An 18,429-nucleotide genomic window follows, 5' to 3' on the forward strand; every position below is an offset into this window, starting at 1 on the left:
TTCAAGATAAGATACTTCCGAGAAAGGTGAGGGGAATCTAAAATTCACCTAAATAACACAAAAGGGCTCTGGAATACCACTGCTGGGAGACGGCCTTCCAGATTTACTCAGACCTAGGGTAGGGAAACAGACCTAGACAAAGAAAGAGATATTCCCGGGGAATCAGGCCAGTCTCTGCAGACTCTGGACAGAGGTGGGGCGGCACCTCGGAGGGGAGGGAGAGGTGGCTGGTTCCGGTCTGACGGCCCCTCTCTCCGCGAACTGAAGCGGAAAGCAAGAGAGCTCTCAGGGCCCAGGGGTGTCTGGGCCGGGCGGGTCGAACGCCCAGGGCACTGCGCCCCGCATATGCCGCTCCTGCAAGGAAAAGCTCTGGGTGCGTATGCGGCTTGTCACTTCCTGGGTGCGCAGCGTGAGCCCGAAAATGTCCTCGTGATAGCGTTGCTGATCCTGGCGGGGGAAAGAGGGCGGGACATCAAAACCCAAGTCGGAGTTGCCATCGGGAGTGGGGGCGGCCCCCGGCCCCGCCCCTCCGCACCCGCAGCACGCCGATGACGTCGCCGGCCTCATCCAGCTCCATGTCGCCCTCTGTCGCCAAGATGCGCTGCACCGTCTGCAGGACGCTGGTTGCCATGGTGACATCGCCGCAGACAAACATGTGGCCCCGCTCGAGGCACAGCACGCGGTGCACCTCAGCAGCCAGCTCCGTCCGCAGGATGTCCTGCACGTAGGTCTGAGGGGAGGCGGGGTCAGGGGCCGACCCCGGCGGGGCACCTGGCAGGGAAGGGCAGGCCCCGGGGGGAACGGGCGGGAAAGATAGACAGCGCACCTGGTGGGGCCTTGGTGCGCTGGGGTGGGGTCTCAAGGGACGGAGACAAGTAAGGGGGGGGCATGGGTGAGGGTGGGTGGGACCCAAAGGGGCCTTGGCATGAGGGTGGAGCCGAGTGGGGGCGGGCGTCTGAGCGCCACTGGGTCGAGCGGAGGGTGAGCACTGCAGGGGGCGGGGCTGGCCCGGGCCTGGGCCTAGGCGTGCCGGGTTACCCCTGCCCCCTCAGGGTCCCGCACCTTAGGGCTGTTGGGTTCCCGGGAGAAGGCAGTGAGGACGCGGCCAAACACCCCGCGCTGCTGGGCATCCTGCACCTCCTCGCGGTAGAGATGGTCGAGCTGGGAGCACCGGCAGCCGAACACCAAGGTCATGGGGGCAGGCTGCAGCCCTGCAAGCATCACTGCGGCTTGGGAGAGCCCCCCAACCCCCTCCTGGGGACACAGCCCTAGTGACACCTCCCACTGGCTACCCTCACCCAGGCTGAGGGGCCCACCCTTTCCGGCAGAAACAACCACTCAGCTGTTTGGCCTCTAGGAGAGTTGGGATGCTTTCACAGAGATCCTGCCTGACACTGATTTACAGAGAAGCCGAAGGTCACAGGAGATGGTGACTTCCCTCTGGTGGCATGGCCAGTAGTGACGCTGTGCTACGCCTGGGGCTTCTGACCCCATGCCCTTTGTACCATCCAACACTGCAGTCTGAGACTGTCTGGCACCTTCCCTGCTCTAAGCCCATATTCTCCCACACCTTCAGTTCCTGCACTCTACACCTTCCTCTTAGTCACAAGCTCCCTTCTTTTGATTTACCAGCTCCCCTGGGCACCCCATGCCCAACCTAAACACCCTGTAGCTTCCTTGGGTCTCAGACACACCTAGGTGACCTCTGACACAGTCCAGAGTCCACCTGGGGCATATCTGTCTTCTGAGTCCCAGCCCCACCTTCTCCAGACATCCGGGTTCCCTTTGTTGTTAATCCAATCCAACACTACTTTGTGCTGGGCACCAGGAAGCCAGACCAACAGGGCACTGCCCTTGCCTCTAGACCCCCGACCCCCTGGTCTAATAAACTTCTTTTCACCTTTGTGGCCCTGTTCCTTGCCCTCTTTCCTACCTGGTTCCTGCCTTCTAGCCCCCTGCTCTTTTGTGCCCCTAAGTTGTGTGACTCCCTCCTGCCTTCCAGTCCGTCCCTTGGGCCCTAGCCTCACCTTTGCTCTCGATGTCATGTAGCCGCTCCTGCCAAAATCCCCGGAAGGGGGCGATGCCAGTGCCCGGGCCCACGAGGATGCAGGGCAAGCTGGGATCAGGCGGCAGCCGGAAGGAGGGAGCCCTAGCCAAGAGACCCTCCGTCAGGCCCACTTTGTTTCCCCACATCCCCCATTCTTATCAACCTCAGCAGGGTTGAGAGAGGAGAACTCAACTTCCACTGAAAATGAGTTAATGCTTGTGTCTAGCTCATAGTAAACGCAAAGTGTTTAATAAAAGAACTCTGCTGATTGGCAGAAACTTCCTGGACCTGTGGTTTCTGGAGGTTGGGCCAAAGGAAATAAAGCTTAAATTTGAATTGAAGAATGCTTTGATGTCTCAGTTCAGGAGATATAGAAAGTATGGGGGAGGGAAGGACAGACAGCCTTTTAGTTCATAATGGGTTCGCTGAGTGTCTTTGTTTTAAACCATAGCCTCAACATTGGCATTTGGTTTGTACTCACTAGATTGGCAGTTTATCTGTAATTTAGCCTGCTGGATGGGTTTGGGTCACTAGGCCTAGCTGGTGCCATCCTGGGAACACTTCTTTGTCCCACCTGAGACTTCCAGCTCCTGGGTGCTGGATGGGGCAAGACTTCTGAACACAGCAGGAGGGAGGGGTGCCCTGAGATCCTTCAGTTTCCTCCAGTGCTCAGTGTTACTGTGGTAACCTAACCGGTTCTCCCCGGACTAAATGCGGATGGGGCACAGTTCCCAAGCACCCTGCCTGCCAACATCAGACTGACCCCAGAGATGTAGGGAGGGACACCGTACACCGTCTAAAAGCAACAGGGCCTGCTGGATCGAATCCCAGCCCCGTCTCTGGGAACTGCAGTTTCAAGATAGGACCCTAAGTCCAAATTAGTGAAAGGCCCCAAACTTAGCCAGACTTGTGAAGTGGGTGCCCCGTCCTGGATATGTTAAGTGGGGGCGTCCCTGCTCCCTATCACACCTTCACCAAAGCTTCTACCCTCGCCCTGTGCAGCTGCCTGCCGACCCCTGCACCTGTCCTCGGCCACCTGTGACGCACTCTGCCACCCCTGCTTGGTGCCCCGCCTGCCCGCCTCTCCCCCACAGTGCTCACTTACCCCCTGATGAAGCAGGGTACGGGGTCTCCAGTCTTGAGTTGGCTCAGCCACGTGGAGCAGACTCCATAGTGCAGGGGACCCAGCCCATCTAGGGGGTTGGGGAGGGAGGGGGCCAGTGAGGGGGCCAGTGAGGGGTCCATCCCGGGGTCACGGTGTGGTCCTGGCCCTGCCCCTGCTTCCCAGCCTCACCTTGGGTCCTGTAGGCCAGCACAGCTACTGTGAGGTGGATCTCTCCTGGATGGGTGCTGGGTGCTGAGCTGACCGAGTAGTACCGGGGCTGGAGCAGGGGCAGCTGGGTGAGAAGCAGCGGGGCAGGCAGTGCCACGGATGGAAACTGCTCGAGCACCTCCAGCAGGGTGGGGCAGCGGAACCACTTCCACTCCTCGTAGCGCCGGGGGTCCTGGGGGGGCAGGGGGCAGTGAGCTTGGAACCTGCTAGCCCTGCCTGATGACCTCCCTTCTTGACCCCTCCGGAGCTGAGCCTCCTGGGGTTTCTCCCCGCTCAGTAGTTCAGGCCAACAAACATTTCTTGAGCACCTTCTCTGTGCTTTTTTTTTTCCATCCTTTTGGCTGTGCTGTGTGGCATGTGGGACCTTAGTTCCCCAACCAGGGATTGAACCCGCACCCCCTGCTGTGGAAGCGCAGAGTCTTAACCACTGGGCCGCCAGGGAAGTCCCCTCTGTGCTTCTTTAAGGCGAGAGAATTCAGAGATGAGTAGGAACTCCAGAGCTGGGTCTTAGAGCCCCGGCACGATAGCCAGGTGGGCTCCTCTCCTGGCTCGTCCTGCCTCACCGGCCCCTGCTCCCCACTGGGGTGGCCCCCACCTGGCTGAGGGTCTCGAGCTCTTGCTGTTCACTGGGCTCTTCAGCCAGGGTGCTGAGCAGTCGAAGAAGTTGAGGGCTGGGCGGGGAGGTGATGTCCAGGAAAAAGGTGAGAGCCTGGCGCAGCGTACACGGGGGCAGCCGGGGGTCCCGCACCCAGCCGGGAGGAGGGCCACCTGGGGGGGGGCACGGGGAGCTCTGAGGAAGGGGCCAAGCCGGAATTGCATTGTCTGGGGAGTACAGGGGGACTAACCACCTCACGGTGTCTTATCAGAGGCCTGGCCCTCGAACAGTGGTGGTGGGCCTGTATGGGCAGCCCCTATGAGTGTGTGTGTGTGTGGGTGTGTGTGTGTGTGTTTGAGGGCCCCTGCTGGACTGGGGTGGTCTGGGGTCCTGCCTTTCCCCACCCAGCTTGAACTCCAGGAACTGGTGCAGCGTAAGGTAGACCTGATGCCAGCTACAGAGCGGGCTAGGCTGTCAGGGGTGGGTGGAGTGGGGAAGCCTTTGAAAGGAGCCCAGAGGGAGGGGTGGCCTTCTGCGGGTGTGTATGTGTGTGTGTGTGTGTCAGGGAGTTCTGAGAAGGGAGCCGCCCTCAGTGGACCTTCCAGCAACAAGGCCAGCCCGTCAGGAGGTGGCACAGCGCCTGTGAGTGGAGGTGGCCACCTTCCACCAGATCCTGAACCTGAGGGGACCCTGGGGACCAGAAGGATGGAGCCCCCTCACCTGGGCTGCCCTTCTCCAGCTGCTCCACTGCCACAGACTCGGTGGGCGGCGGCGGGTCCTCCACGCGGCTCATCAGTGCCTCCACGAGCCCCGGCCGGTTGGGCGGGCAGATGCCTATGTGGTCCCCCGGCTGGTACTGGAGCCCCTCCTGGCTTCCAGTGTCCAGGCGCACCAGGATCGTGGCCCGGCTGGGGGTGGGGAGAGGGGGCAGTTACAGGAGGGCTGGGCAGGAGGGGGGCGGAGCCAGGGTCTGGGCACGAGGGGCGGGGCCCGGCGTGGTGGGGCCGATTGGTCCTCCTCACGTGGACTTGCTGCTTTGCAGGTTTTCCACCAAGAGGACTGTGGCCTGGAACATCTTCCGCCTGTGCACGTGGATCAGGCCTGAGGGGCGGGGGACAGATGAGACAGAGCTGGAGCCGGGGACCCTGGCCTGGCCCCTGAGTGAGTCGGTCCCGGGCCCAGGGGGAGCTGGGGGTCCAGCAGAGTCAGGGTGAAATCAGGGCCACACCTGGCAGCAGCTGGAGGCCCTCGGCCTGGGCGCTCAGCCGGTACCTCTGGCGTTTCCAGCTCCGTTTGGGGCTGAAGATGTCCTGGGCCGCGGCCTGGGCATCCTCCCCCACGCAGAACGTCTCACAGGAGGCCTGGGGGGTGAGGAGGTGAGGGCTGAGGCCCTCTGGCCACCAGGGAGGGCCTGGCGGTGAGCAGCTCAGCGGCGCTGATGCGGGAGATGGAGCTGGGCCTGCTGGGGCCCCAGTCGCCACCTCCCATTCCTGGGGCTGCCGGAGCAGAGGCGCCCGTCTCAGGCTCGCACCTGTGGGACAGGCAGCCCCAGGGGCAGGAGGGAGAGTGGAACCGAAACGGAGGCTAAGACTGATGGCCTCGTGTCCTTCAGCCCATTTAGTGTCTTGGCCGCTGTGTTAGCTATTCCTTTGCATGTACTTTTGTCGCGACCACTCGTTAGTTAACCTGGTGAATGTTAATCTTGTGTCCCAAGGAGCACAGAGCTTGGCACACGGAAGCTTCAGCGAACGCATCTACGCGTTCAGACCTGTGTTCACATTCTCACTCCTAGACTTAACAGCTTGCAGGCCTCCGTTTCCCCGTCTTCACACCTCCTTAGGGTCTGCTGAAGATTAAATGACATGCTTATATAAAGCCCTTAATTGCTCCTGGAGTGGGCACAGAATTCCGGCGCCTTGGGAGGGGTCTCCGGCTGGTCTGTCTTCCCCTGCACTGCACACCAGGGGCTAGAGGGGGCCCCTGGGGCAGGACCCCCGGGAGGGTGTGTATCCTATTTGTTTCTGCTCAGGTGCAAGCCTGGCAAACCGCTTGGCCGGCCATCAGCTTGAAATCTAGGGCTCACCCATGACGGGTTTGCTCCCATCCATATCACCAGTGCTGTTAATCTTTCTTTTGTGTGTGTAAGTCTTATATCTCTTCCTTCCTTCCCTGGCCCCCTCCCTTCCTTCCTACCCCCACTAGCTCCCACCCTGCTTAGCTCAGAGCCTTCCTGCTCTGGCTGGATGCTCCTCCCGTTGGCCCTGTGTCTCTAAAGTGGTGTCCCCAGGCCTCATGCCCTCTCCTCCCTTCTCCTGTCACACTCCCAGCTTCCTGCCGATTCCCTCGTCTGGATTCTTTAGTCTTGTTTCCCATTCCCTCTTCTTCTCCCCAGCAAACACTTCACCTGTGCTGGCCGGCCCTCCTGCTGGGATGCCTGCCTCCTTGCCATCAGTCCAGACCCGCTGAGCTCAAGCCTGGGGACCTTGGCGGGGCCAGCGCTGCCCTGGAGCAGTGTTAGGACTGTGAGAAGGAGGCCCGTTCAGCTCCAGGCATGATCCCCAGACCAGGCAGAGCTGCTCTGGAGGAAGCCCAGGCTTAGGAAGTCGTGGCCCTGGGCTGGCCCCTCCTGTACTCCCCTAGCCTAGGACCCCCTCCAGTCCAGGCGCGGCCCCAAACCTGCCTAGCCTCTGACTTCCTGTAGTTCCTCAGCTTCAGCCCTCGTCTCTGACTAACCCTCTCTTGATCCTTCCCTTCTCCCTCCATCCTGCCCTGCACCCCTCCCTCTGTGCCCGTGGGGGAGGGGGCGGGCAGCCCGTGCCTACCTGAGGCTCCCACCTGCGCCTGCAGGGGCCCCTAGCTGTTCCACCCGTGCTGTCAGGGCCATGTCGTCCCTCACCACTCAGGACTCAGCCAAAAGGGCTGGCTGTGCAGTGGCAAAACGAGGGTGGATTTTGGAGGAACAGGAAGGGGCCAGAGAACCCAAGGAGTCCGGGCATCGGTGAGGGCCCCGCCTCTGTAGGTATGGCAGGTCTCGGGAGCAGATGTCCAGGCTGGAGTGACTCAGAATTGCAGGGGCAGGGTGGCAGGAGCGAGACGTCGGGACGGGCCAGGGGGCTCACCTGGAAGGCAGCCTGGGCCCAGCCGCGGAAGGCCTCCTCCTGGCCACACAGCTCATCGCCCTGGCCCAGCTGAAGCAGCCGCTCCCCTCCCAGCTCTTCCAGCCGCGTGTCCACCGCACGAGCAAAGGCGCAGAAATGGGGGTACGCCCGGGAAGCCCAGCCCAAAACACAGAAACCTGGGGTGCAGGGAGCCGTCAGCGGAGGCCACCTCGTCCCCCGCTCCCTGGGGCCCAGGCAGCTTCCCCCCCCCGTGGCTCCCCTAGCCGAGCCTCCCCAGACCTGAGGGTCCCCAGCGCCCCCGCGCTGTCGGTATTACTGGACTCCTTCCTCTTCCGCCGCCAGGAGGACACCAGCGGGTCTGAGCAGGAGATGCTGTTGAAGCGGATTTTGTAACTCCTGCAAGAGAGGAGGGAGACGGGGTGTCACAGGGGACTGGATACCAGGCGGGGCCCAGACGCGGCCAGGGGACAGCCTCAGGGTCTCCAGAACAGGCTTGGGATCGGGGCTGCGGCCCCAAGGGGTCTCTGAGCCTCCAGGCCCTGCCTCTCCTCCTGTCTCTGAAGGAAACCTCAGGACTGGCGGCCCCTTAAAGCCCCGGGGCCTGGAGTTGGGGGGTCACAAGGAAGAGGGTGTCCTGAGGCTTGCGTGAGGGCTGAGGCCTCCGCTCAGCTGTCCTCCAGCTTGTTGGGAAAATGAGTGCGGAGCCGTGGGTTTTTTGTTTTTTTTTTGCGGTACGTGGGCCTCTCACTGTTGTGGCCTCTCCCGTTGCGGAGCACAGGCTCCGGACGCGCAGGCTCAGCGGCCATGGCTCACGGGCCCAGCCGCTCCGCGGCACGTGGGATCTTCCCCGACCGGGGCACAAACCCGTGTCCCCTGCATAGGCAGGCGGACTCTCAACCACTGCGCTACCGGGGAAGCCCCCTCCTTTCCTTTTGTGTCTCCAGATGCCTCCCTGTCCCCCCGCCCCCAAAACTCCCATCCCTACTCACTTGTGTTGCTCTGGCCGAGGGGAGCTGTTGTAGGGGCCCGACATCTCCATCAGGGCTGCTGCAAAACTCTGGTGAGGGCAAACATTGGCATCACGATTAGTTTTGTTTTATTTCAAACTATACAAGATTTCATACTACACTGGACTGGCCCTTGTTGTTATTATTATTTATGACCTTAAATTTTAATTTGTTTTGAACATTTCAAAAGAGAGGTATTGGCTTTTGAAAACATTACAGAAGCATGTAAAGTAATAAAAGAGAAACTCTACCCTTCCCTTCCCTCCAGTCTCATCCCCCAAGGCATGTGTACCACGGACAGATGTTAAACTTTCTATAGTTTATTTTTTAAAGTAAAAATGGGATCCTATTATGTTTACCTGCTTTTTGTCAATAACCTATCATGGATATCCTTCCAGGTCAACACACCAAGATTGACCTCATTCTTTTTTTTTTTTTTTTTTTGGCCGTACTATGTGGCTTGTGGGATCTTAGTTTCCTGGCCAGGGATCAAACCCGGGCCCCCTGCAGTGGAAGCACAGAGTCCTAACCACTGGGATGCCAGGGAAGCCCCAGACCTCATTCTTTCGAATGATTACATAGCGTCCCATCATTTGTAGGTACCATGGAGACTTCCCCCTGCCTGGGGATATCTGGATGGTCTAGGCACAATGCTCGAACACTCATATACGCCTGTTTCCTCCTTCGCATATTTCAGTAGGGTAGTCCTTAGAAGTGGAACCGCTGAGTCAGAGGGTTTAAAAGCTTGGTGGCGTGGTCAGATGGTCCTGTAGCATCAGGATAGAGGAATGCTCTTTCCTCAGTCCTGTCCACACTGGATGTGACCAGTCCAATCTCATAGGTGGGAAATGGCTCTCAGTCTCCCTGCATTGCCTCGATCCCTAGTGGCACTGATACCTTCTAGAAAGCTGAGCCTTATTACATGCTACCACGGAAATAGCTTAGAACCACACACGACAATCTTTACACAGGAAAAACCAAAACGCGGCAAGTTATCCTAGGGTTAGCTGCAGATGCATTTAGACGGTGAGTCTACAGGTTCACCGTAATTAGCATGTACTACCTTAATTTTATTTCTTGAACACACAGAAAAGCACCCACGTTATAAATGCACAGCTTTACAGATTTGCGTAAACTGAACCTACCTGTGTAATCAGCATCCCATCAAGAAACGCCACCAGCGTCCTAGAAGTCACCTTGGTGTCGCCCCACCCCAGTTACTCCCCACCCCCTCTCTGGGGTAACCACCCGGTCTCCTGATTAAAAGCCCACGGAATTGTTCTGCCTCTTCCTGAAGCTGATACAAAGTGAGTCCCACGGTCTGATTCTTTCGTGTCTGGCTTCTTTCCCTCTGCGTGATGTTTGAGATTCATCTGTTTTGTTGGGTGTGGTTGTATTTTGTTGTGTGTGGTTGTTTTTCGTTCACCCTCATGCCGCACTGCATTTGAATAGACCACGATGTATTTATCCTTCTACGGCTGAGAGTCATTTGAACTGTTTCCAGCGCGGGGATATCACGAACAGCGCTGCTATAAATATTCTTGTTTGTGTTGTTAGTAAATATATACCATTTTCTGTAGGGCAAATTCCTAGGTTTGCTCCATTTAGAAACGTGAGGTAGAATGTACACACATCGAAATACACGGAACTTAAGGGTGCAGTTCAATCGTTTGGCTGTATGCAGTTTCATTAAAAAAAAAAAAAGTTAAACATAACATCTACCCACTGACCTAGCAGTCCCACTCCTAGGTATTTATCCAAGAGAAATGAAAACATAAGGCCACAAAAGCCTTGTACAGAAATGTTCATAACAGCTTCATTCACAATAGCCAAGCGCTGGAAACGGCCCAGGTGTCCGTCAGCAGAGGAGAGAAATAAACTGTTCATGCCATGGGCGTGGCTCAGTCATGGAGAGGAATGAGCCACTGAGTCACTCAGCAGCGAGGTGAACCTCCAAAGCGGGGGGAGTGAAAGAAGCCAGAATACCGTGCTCCCCTCTCTGTGCTGTTCTAGACCAGGCGACAGGAATCAGGACGGTGGGGAGATTGAGAGGTGGATTGACTTGGGGAGTTGACAAGGGGGACTTTCTAAGTGATGGAAGTGTTCTCTGTCTTGATGGGGTTGTGGGTCACATGGATGTAACTATTACTTTTATACTAAAAAAACTTAGTGACTCTAGTTTCTTTAAAAGGCAGATCAGAAGCAGGGCTGAATGGGCAGCGAGGCAGGGGAGAAGGCTTCCATGAGCATTCTGCTCTAGGGGACTTGAGGAGGTACTTAGCACTAAGAAGGCATTTAGAAACAGAAGTAGATAGGGGCTCCAGAAATGAACGTTCCTGGGGGCGGCCAGAGACAGAGAAGCAGGAAGGACAGTGATTAACAGTAAAGGATTCAGTGGTGGGACCCCAGTTTGTTCCTTTCAAGATTTGTTCAGAAAGTGAAGTTGCCTAGTCTCTGTTGGCATCTGAGCAGTGCTCTTTTCTTTTGTGAAGAGAAGAAGAAATGACAAAGCTGAGATCTCGCCTTAAGTGCCGTCTTTCCCATCTGTCAGTGCCTGGCCAGCCAGGAAGTGCCTTCCATGTATTAAACACTTGCTCTGATAATGGAAATGACTTGGGGACCCAGCTAAGCAGATGTGTCTGTGTGTGTGTGGTGGGGGGGGCAGCCGCAAGGGTGGGCCTGGAGTGTGGCGTGTGTAGGCCCTTGGGTCCCAGTGGACTGTCCACAGCTCCTACTCTCACGGCATCTCCGCTTTCCATCATGGGGTTGGGGGTCCTGCCCAGCCATTCCAATTCTGAGTCTCCCTTCGTTCCCAGCGGCCCCTTTCCTGGCAGGCCTCACCTCTCCATTCTCTGGGGGATCGCCGTTCCCAAAGGTGCTGGTCACCACCAACACCAGCGTCTCGTGCTCCAGGGACACCACGTCATACTCATCCATGCACAGGACCTGTGGGCAAGGAGAAGACCATGTCCTGGGGACCTGTGCTGCGCTGCTCTGGTTCTTTTTATTCTAGTCCTCCCGGCAGGGCAAGATTCAGGCCCCGACTCGATCCCTGAATCCCTGAGGATCCCGGGGTTCCTCGTGGGCCCTGCCTTGTGACCCTCTCCTGTTCTCCAGGCTGTGTCTGAAGGTGGGGGCAGAACCCCCCTTCTTTTCAGATCCCTGCCCTCTGGGCTCAGTCCTACCCGAGGGTCGAAGGCCTTCCGGAAGAGCCTCCCCAGCTGCTGTGCGTAGCTCTGGGCCCGGCCGGTCTCGGAGGCGTACAGAATCGTCGCCTTCACTCGCTTCGCCATCACGGTGCCCATGAGTGAGGCAGAGATCTTCACCGCACTGTGGGGCAAGGGTGGGGTGAAGGGGTCCCAGGCGCACAGAGACGGGGCCTCCCCAGGCGCGTGACCCAAGCAAGGTCTTGGTGGGTGTGGAGGGGTGGAGTGCCCAGACCACTGCTGGCGATGGGGGGAGGGTCTGGGTGTGTGGGAGGGAGGGCAGCACTCCCAGGGAACCTACTTGGCCACTTCCTTAAAGGTCTTCTTCCTGGTGATGCCGGTGCCCTTGGCTGTGCTCCCCTTCCAGGGGTCTGGCTACAAGGAAGCGATGGGGGGTGGGCAGGAGTGGAGGGAAAGGTAAGGAGAGAGAACAGAAGGTTGGAGGCCCCTGGGGCTGCTCAGTCAGAGCTGGCATGGTGGGCAAGAGCCAGTGGGGTGGGCACCTGGTAGCGGAAAGCAGGGGACAGGACATAGTTGACCATCTCCTGATGGAAGACTGGGGTGAGGCTGCCCGAGATGGGGGGCACGATCCAGGCCCAGTCGGCAGGGCAGCCCCCCCTGGCCTTCTGCTCGTTCTCCAGGTGCTTCATGAAGGAGGCCGTGGCAGCGTGGTGGTCCACAATGGTCACTTTGGCGAGCTGGGGTGAGGGACGGGCTTAGACTCAGCCCACAGACCCTGCGCTTCCGTCACCCCAAACCTAACATCTACCGTCTTCCCCGAACCAGTGTCGCCCCTAACTGCGGCACGCGTGGTCAGCAGGCAAAAGGAGGTCCAATCTGTGTTCTCGGTATGCCTCCCACACCCAAATAGCCGAAAGTCTCGAGACCACATAGAAGTACTTAGCAGGCACTAGTTTCCTCCAATGACAATGCTCAGCATGCCCTCGTCCTGGAATTAGAGTTTCCAGAATCCGGTGGGTCCCACAAACCGCAATACCCAGCATGCCCTGGGGACCAGAATTACCAAGCATGCGCTCGCTCATCAGCTAGGTTCCCATAGTTACAGCGCCTGGGACTGCAGGCCCAGCGCCCCCGTGGCGCTCAGACTCGGGAACTCCTTCCAACTTTCTCCGACCCCCGGCCCAGTCTCTAAGTGCCTTCCTCTCTTCCAGCCCCGATCCCCTGTGCTCCTGGCCAGTCGGGGCCTGTGTACCTGGTAACTGTGCAGCACAGCCAAGTTGATTTCCACGGCTGCCTTGTCTTTCCACAGGGATGAGGTGGTCCGGGTATCCAGGTCCATGCAGACGGCCACGTCCTGAGAGCAGGGGTGCGCGGCAGTGGTTGGCAGGGGGCGGGGGAGGGTGGGTGGAGAACATCTTTGTCTCCAGCTCGTGAGTGGAAGGGGTGAGGGCGGGTGGGTAGCCAGCAGGAGGCCTGAGCACTTCACTTGGGGCTGATTCAGGTTCCTGCCTGCAAAGGCACCACAGGGCAGAGAGGGACCCTGGGGCCGGCCACATCTCAGCCCCGGGACTTAATTTCTCATCTCTAAAATGGGTTTTACCATGTTTTGGGTCAAAATATGCTTTGAGAAACTGACGAAAGCTACAGTTACAGCTCCTATCCCCAGAAAAATAACTGCATCTTCGCACGCAGGCACATAGCCCCCTTTGCCCTGACCTCGGTGGTTCCAGAGCCCTCCTCTGCAGTTCTAGGTCAGGAGGCCGACCGGACCTGACCTTGTTCAGATTCTCCATGTTGCCGACATCCTATACGTGCCCCCAAGCCCCCCGCCCCACGGGTCCTCACCTCCAGGATGTTGTAGCGGTGGGGATCACACAGGTCCCGCATGCCAATCTCCGTGCTCATGTACCAGCCGCTGAAGGGGGCTGCAGGGAACTCCAGGCCCCCAATTTCCAGCAGCATGTTGGACACTGCTGGGAGGGCGTACCAGCGCAGGCCCAGGGCCGAGAACCACTCCAGCCTGGGGGCGTGAGGGCGTGGGATCAGCCCTGTGGAGCCTTGCTGACCGGGCCACCCCCTGGGCAGCCCTCTCCTCCACCCATCCCGGCCCCTCTCGTGCTCACGTGGGGTGCTCCAGGGGGACCTCGAGGACCAGTTCGGAGGGCAGAACAAAGAGTTCTGGAGCCTCATCTGGGGTCTGGAGCAGCAGGGGTAGCACATCAAAGCGGCCGTTTCCTGGGGTCCAGCCATGCTGGATGCAGAGCTGCGGGCAGAGGGGCCGGAGATGGGAATGAGGGGCCCAACCTTGTGCCCTCCTCAGGGACCTCCTTCTTTGGCATCTCCCATCCTTTGTCTCAGTGAGGTCTCCTCTCCCTGCTGCGCCGACCGCTCTTTGACTGGACCCTTTGTCCTCCTCCCAGAGCCCTCGGGCTGGCCTCCCCGTTTCCACCTGCCCACGCCCACCTCGGTGATCTCCACGTTGGCTGGGTCCCCCCCTCACGGAGCCGTCCTGCTGCCTGTAGCCCGCGTAGCGCACCAGTTGGCTATTCCAGATGCGGAAGTCTCCGCGGCCCGGAGCGCGCTGGGGGAACACCGTGATGGCCGAACTGACGTGGGGACGAGAGCTGGTCAGAGCCCAGGTTCACTGCCTGTGCCTGGGGGAGGGGGTGGGGTCTCGGGCAGGGCGGGGGGCACTCACCGGAGGTTGCCCCGGTTGGTGGCGTACTTGATGTGGTTGCAGATGTAGGTGAACATCTCCTGTGCAGAGCTGCAGTCCCGCGCATCGAACACCTGAGCCATCCGAGGCAGGGAGACAGGAGGGAGATGGGGGTCTTGAGTGTCAGCCCCAGGAGAAGGCAAGGACGCAGGGCAGGGACTAGTGACCTTGTCTGCAGCCTTCGAAGGCTGCGGGGGGTGGGTCACAAGCTGTGAACCATGGCTCTTTCTCCTCTCGGGAGCCTCCCTGACCATTTGCACCCACACTGACCCTTCCTGCCCTGCACCCCACACACCCGGTGTAGTCTGGCCTGTTCCTTATCTGCCTGCCGGGGTAAGTGTCTCCCCATCCCTACGGAAGCTGACTCGGCACCTGGTACAGAGGAGGGACCCAGTCACTGCCAAGCTGATGATCGGGGGCAGGGCACCAAATGACGGGGATGCCGCCTGGGGGTGTGGGTGGCGAGTTCCCCATTTCTCATGGTGCTCAAGCAAAAGCAGGTGACCCCAGCCAGTCTTCTGACTCTCCCTGAGCACACTGGTGATGGGAAGGGGGGTGGCTGCAGTAGGTGGCCTCCGGGGACTCTGCCCATCCTGACATTCCGAAGCAAGGAGGAGCCATCCTGACTGCTGGGGTGGAGGCCCCAGCAAGGGGCTGGGAGGTCCCTTTCCTGCTTCAGGGAGGAGGGGACTCTCGTGTTGGTGATAGGGGCAGCGGTGACAGTGGCTGGCCTGGGGCCAACAGCGGGGTCAAATACGGAATCTCTGATGGGTTCAGAGTTGAGCTGGAGCTTTGAACAACTTAAAGCGTTTTGTTAAGTGTCAGACAGGATTGTTCTGATTTTATTTGAGCCTCCTTTGGGATTTACTCCGCACATGGCTTTCTTCCAAATTCTCTGGTGTCCGGTTACAACTAAGGAGGCCAAGGTCATGGATCCAGTTCCCCTGTGGGTCAGCTCGCTTCTGGTAGAGCCGGGCCACAGGCTGTTCCAGTAGCCCACGGGAGCTTGAGTCACATGGCGGGGTGTGTGAGGCCCAGGCTCTGGGGGACTGGGAGGGAGCCGTGTGTTTGGGGTGAGGACGCTGGGCTGGGCAAGCAGGGGCTTTTTTTTTTTTTTTTTTTTGCGGTACGCAGGCCTCTCACTGTTGTGGCCTCTCCCGCCGTGGAGCACAGGCTCCGGACGCGCAGGCTCAGCGGCCATGGCTCACGGGCCCAGCCGCAGGCGGACTCCCAGCCACTGCGCCACTAGGGAAGCCCGGGGTCCTTTTTTGGAAGACTGCTCTTGTTGCTCTGACCATACCCCCCCGGGATCACCGCTCAGCTGTCCTCACCTACTCAGTGCGTCCCTCTGTCCATCTGGGTGATTCTCCCCCTCAGACAGCCAAGGCGCTGCTATGGGGCTTAACGACCAGGTGGTAGCTGCTGGGCTGTGGGCTCCCCTGGGGTAGAGGGAATGGGCGGGGTCTCCCCACTGCTCGGGAACCCCCCGGGAAGCCTCGGGAGCTGTCGCACCCCATGTTTTCCTCTCCTGTGTCCCCCTGTCCCCACACTGGGTGCTGGCTAGCCAGCCACACCTGCAGCTTCCCCCACTGGATCCGGCCCACGCAGCGGGGGGCGTTGCGCCAGGCCTGCTTGGCCCCGAACACCAGCTCGCTCTCACGAAGCTGGTAGGTGCCCGTGGCTGCCACCTCGGCTTCCACTTCCTGAAGCCGCTCCTTGTGAGCCTGGGAGCCGCTCCTGGGGAGGAGAGGGGAGCGAGAGGAAGCCGTGGGCGGGGGAGGGCCCCCGGGCTTGGTGAGGGTTTGGCGAGGGTGGCGGTGTTGAGCTCCGGCCCCACGTGGTACCGGGATGGGGGGAATGCGAGGGGCCCCGGGGGGAAGGGTCACCTGCCTCTAGGTCTCAGCAGGACCAGGGCTGAGGGTGGGCTGCGGGTCTCGGGGGAGGGCTTACCTCTTGATGGAGCTGTAGTACTGGTTGATGAAGTCCCTGGCCTGGCTCAGCAGCTGCTCAGGGGGCGGAGGGCCCTGGGAGGGTCGGCTCTGCAGTTTCCGTGGAAACACCAGGGAGCCCAGGCAGCGTCTGGGGGTGCAGGGCCCGTCCTGTGTCGGGGTGGGGGGTGGTGGCCGAGAGAGCAGGGAGCATCAGATCAGGACCAGATCGGGGCTGGGGGGCAGGGCCTGGAGGCAGAGTCTGGGGCAGAGGGAGGGAGGGTCCCGGGAGGTGTGCGTTGGGCCTCCCCAGCCCCCAAGACTGGACATAGCCAGGAGGTTGGGCTGGGTTAGGGAGGCTGAGAGCGCACGTTCCTGAGCTCGTCAGGTTCTTCCCGGTCTCCTCTGCCTTTGAGGGGATGGGCCTCAGCCGTGTTGACCTTGACTTGGGAGACGGGGGGCCCCAGGCCTTACCTGCTGTGACTGAGCACACAGAGTGTCGTAGGTGATGCTCCCCGCCTCCCAGTTCTTCACGCGAGGGAACTTGGGCCCCTCTGGAGGCCGGGTTAGCCGGGGGCTGTTGGGAGCCGGGCTGGGGTCATGGGAGAGAAGTGTGTGACCCTTTGGATGTGCCCCAGAGACCTCTCCGACAGCACTGAGCATCCAGTGATTGCTTGCTTGGTTGCCACGTGCTATCTCACCCTTCCTCCCAGCCCTCGCAACAGCCTTGGAAGGTAAGCAATATTGCACCCCGTTTACAGGTGAGATATCTGAGGCTCAGCGAAGTGAAGGATCTTGCCAAGGGCCGCACGGGCAGAGCTGCCGCTTCTCCGCCCAGGCCCGCCGCACTCCTCTGGATGCTCAGTGAGACCCTGGGCTCCCGGGGCTGCGGCACTGGGATCCTGAGGCCCTGGCCCAAGGCCGGGTCTTCGTCCCCACTGCCTCCTCTGGACGTGGGGTGTCCAGCCCCCTGAGGTTGAGATGAGCCCGGCCTGGAGGGGACGGAGCCCCAGGAAGCCCCGGCAGGGATTCCTCAGCCCAGATTTCCCTCCGGCCTCAGAGGCCTTATCACTTCCTCCCAGGGCTGCCAGCCCAGCCTCAGGGAGGAAGGGAGGGACGCAGGCCTCCGCGCGCCTGTGCGGCCAGGCCCCCGGCCCCTTTGCCCTTCTGCGCAGAGCTGCCTGCAGCCCGGCCACCCCGGCTGGCCTGTCACCCCACCTGGCCTCGGGCTGCGTCCTTACTCTCTCCAGGGACCTCTGCCCCGGGGGCGCCCCTGCTGGGGTCTGGGGCTGCAGGGTCAGTTTGGGGGTTGATGGCCAGTGGGAGGAGGGGTCTGGAGCAGGGGAAAAGGGCCTAGCTGTTCTCTCTTCTCAGTTCCTCCCGAGGTCCTCAGTCTCTCCCCCGTCCTCTCACTCCCTTGTACCTACCTCTCCCCAGCTCCTTTCCACTCCTGTTAAATAATCATGGCTGTTTGTCGGTCTTGCCGTGAACTAGAAACTTAACAACAACTCAATGGGGTCAAGTACCGCTATATCCATATTTTGTATAAACGGAGGTTCAGAGAAGTTAAGTAACTTGCTCAAAGTCAAACAGCTCTTGGCAGCAGAGCAGCATTCAGACCCTGGCCATTCACACCTGGGAAGCTGGCACCCTTACCCTCGACCTTCACCTGTTGCCTGCCGGCCCGGAACCCGGTCTCTTGTCTGAGCCTCCCTGACCATCTTGTTCTGTCCACGCTGACAGCCGTTTGGGTTGGCGACCTGGCCCTCCTGACTGGGCTGCAGGCTCCAGCCCTTCCAAGCTGGGCCTTTAGGCCTTGACCTGCCCCCCTGCAACCTGTTCCTAGCCTCCGCAGCCCTCACCTGTGGTCTGGCGCGGGCGGGGGTGCGGGTGCCGGTGCCCGGCTGGGCTCAGGTGCTGGGGAGGCCGGGCCCTGTTTGCTGCACAGCCCGAGGCCCAGCCCTAGCCCCAGGCCGCAGGGTGGCCCGGGCTCCTGGCCCACGCTCTTCAAGTTGCCCATGTCGGCTTCGGCCGCGTCTGCTCTGTGGCTCCCGGCAGAGCCTCAGCCTTTTCCTTAGGAAGGGGAGGGGGCAGTGGGAGGGGGCTCTCCACTGCTGGCCCTCGCCCCGCCCCTGTCCCACACACAATGGGACAGGAACAAGCCCGGCTGGGAGGCTCGAAAGCCTCGGCTCCATGCCCGCAGGCCCAGAGGGTGGAGGGCCGGACGCCTGGGTTCCGCTCTGAGGACGAGGGAAGATAAGTGGGAACCCAGGTGCTGGCAGACCCCTGGGGCCGGAGTGCAGGAGCTGGGGTGCAGGGGAACGGTGGGGTGGGCTAGCCAGAGCGCCAGCAAGACCCTTCTGTGGTATCTGACCAGAGGGCAGGTCTTCCACCTCACCCTTGCTGGCCTTGCCCTGAGGGGTCAGACAGAAGGGGGGCACTGGGGCAGTGGCCGGCGACGAGTCCCTGCTCTTAGTGACCACAGGGACCTCTAGGGTCACCCCGGTGCCCTCCTTC

General features: G+C 60.1%; 1 protein-coding gene across 1 annotated transcript; it reads right to left on the reverse strand.

Moving 5' to 3' along the window:
* Positions 1-83: 83 nt before the first annotated feature.
* Positions 84-17,932, reverse strand: NOS3 (nitric oxide synthase 3). The gene is given in 27 exon segments (XM_032642533.1): positions 84-447; positions 536-730; positions 1,063-1,211; positions 2,028-2,149; positions 3,153-3,240; positions 3,342-3,552; positions 3,976-4,148; positions 4,696-4,883; positions 4,998-5,076; positions 5,204-5,336; positions 7,095-7,268; positions 7,373-7,490; positions 8,084-8,151; positions 10,943-11,047; positions 11,287-11,431; positions 11,609-11,682; positions 11,811-12,005; positions 12,521-12,622; positions 13,114-13,288; positions 13,392-13,531; positions 13,732-13,761; positions 13,763-13,874; positions 13,967-14,058; positions 15,559-15,721; positions 15,935-16,083; positions 16,387-16,504; positions 17,775-17,932. Coding segments are annotated over 27 exon segments (3,618 nt in total). The 3' UTR covers positions 84-285.
* Between the last annotated feature and the right edge of the window lie 497 nt (positions 17,933-18,429).

The sequence above is a fragment of the Phocoena sinus genome, chromosome 9 (genome assembly GCF_008692025.1).
Source record: "Phocoena sinus isolate mPhoSin1 chromosome 9, mPhoSin1.pri, whole genome shotgun sequence".
Lineage (NCBI taxonomy): Eukaryota > Metazoa > Chordata > Mammalia > Artiodactyla > Phocoenidae > Phocoena > Phocoena sinus.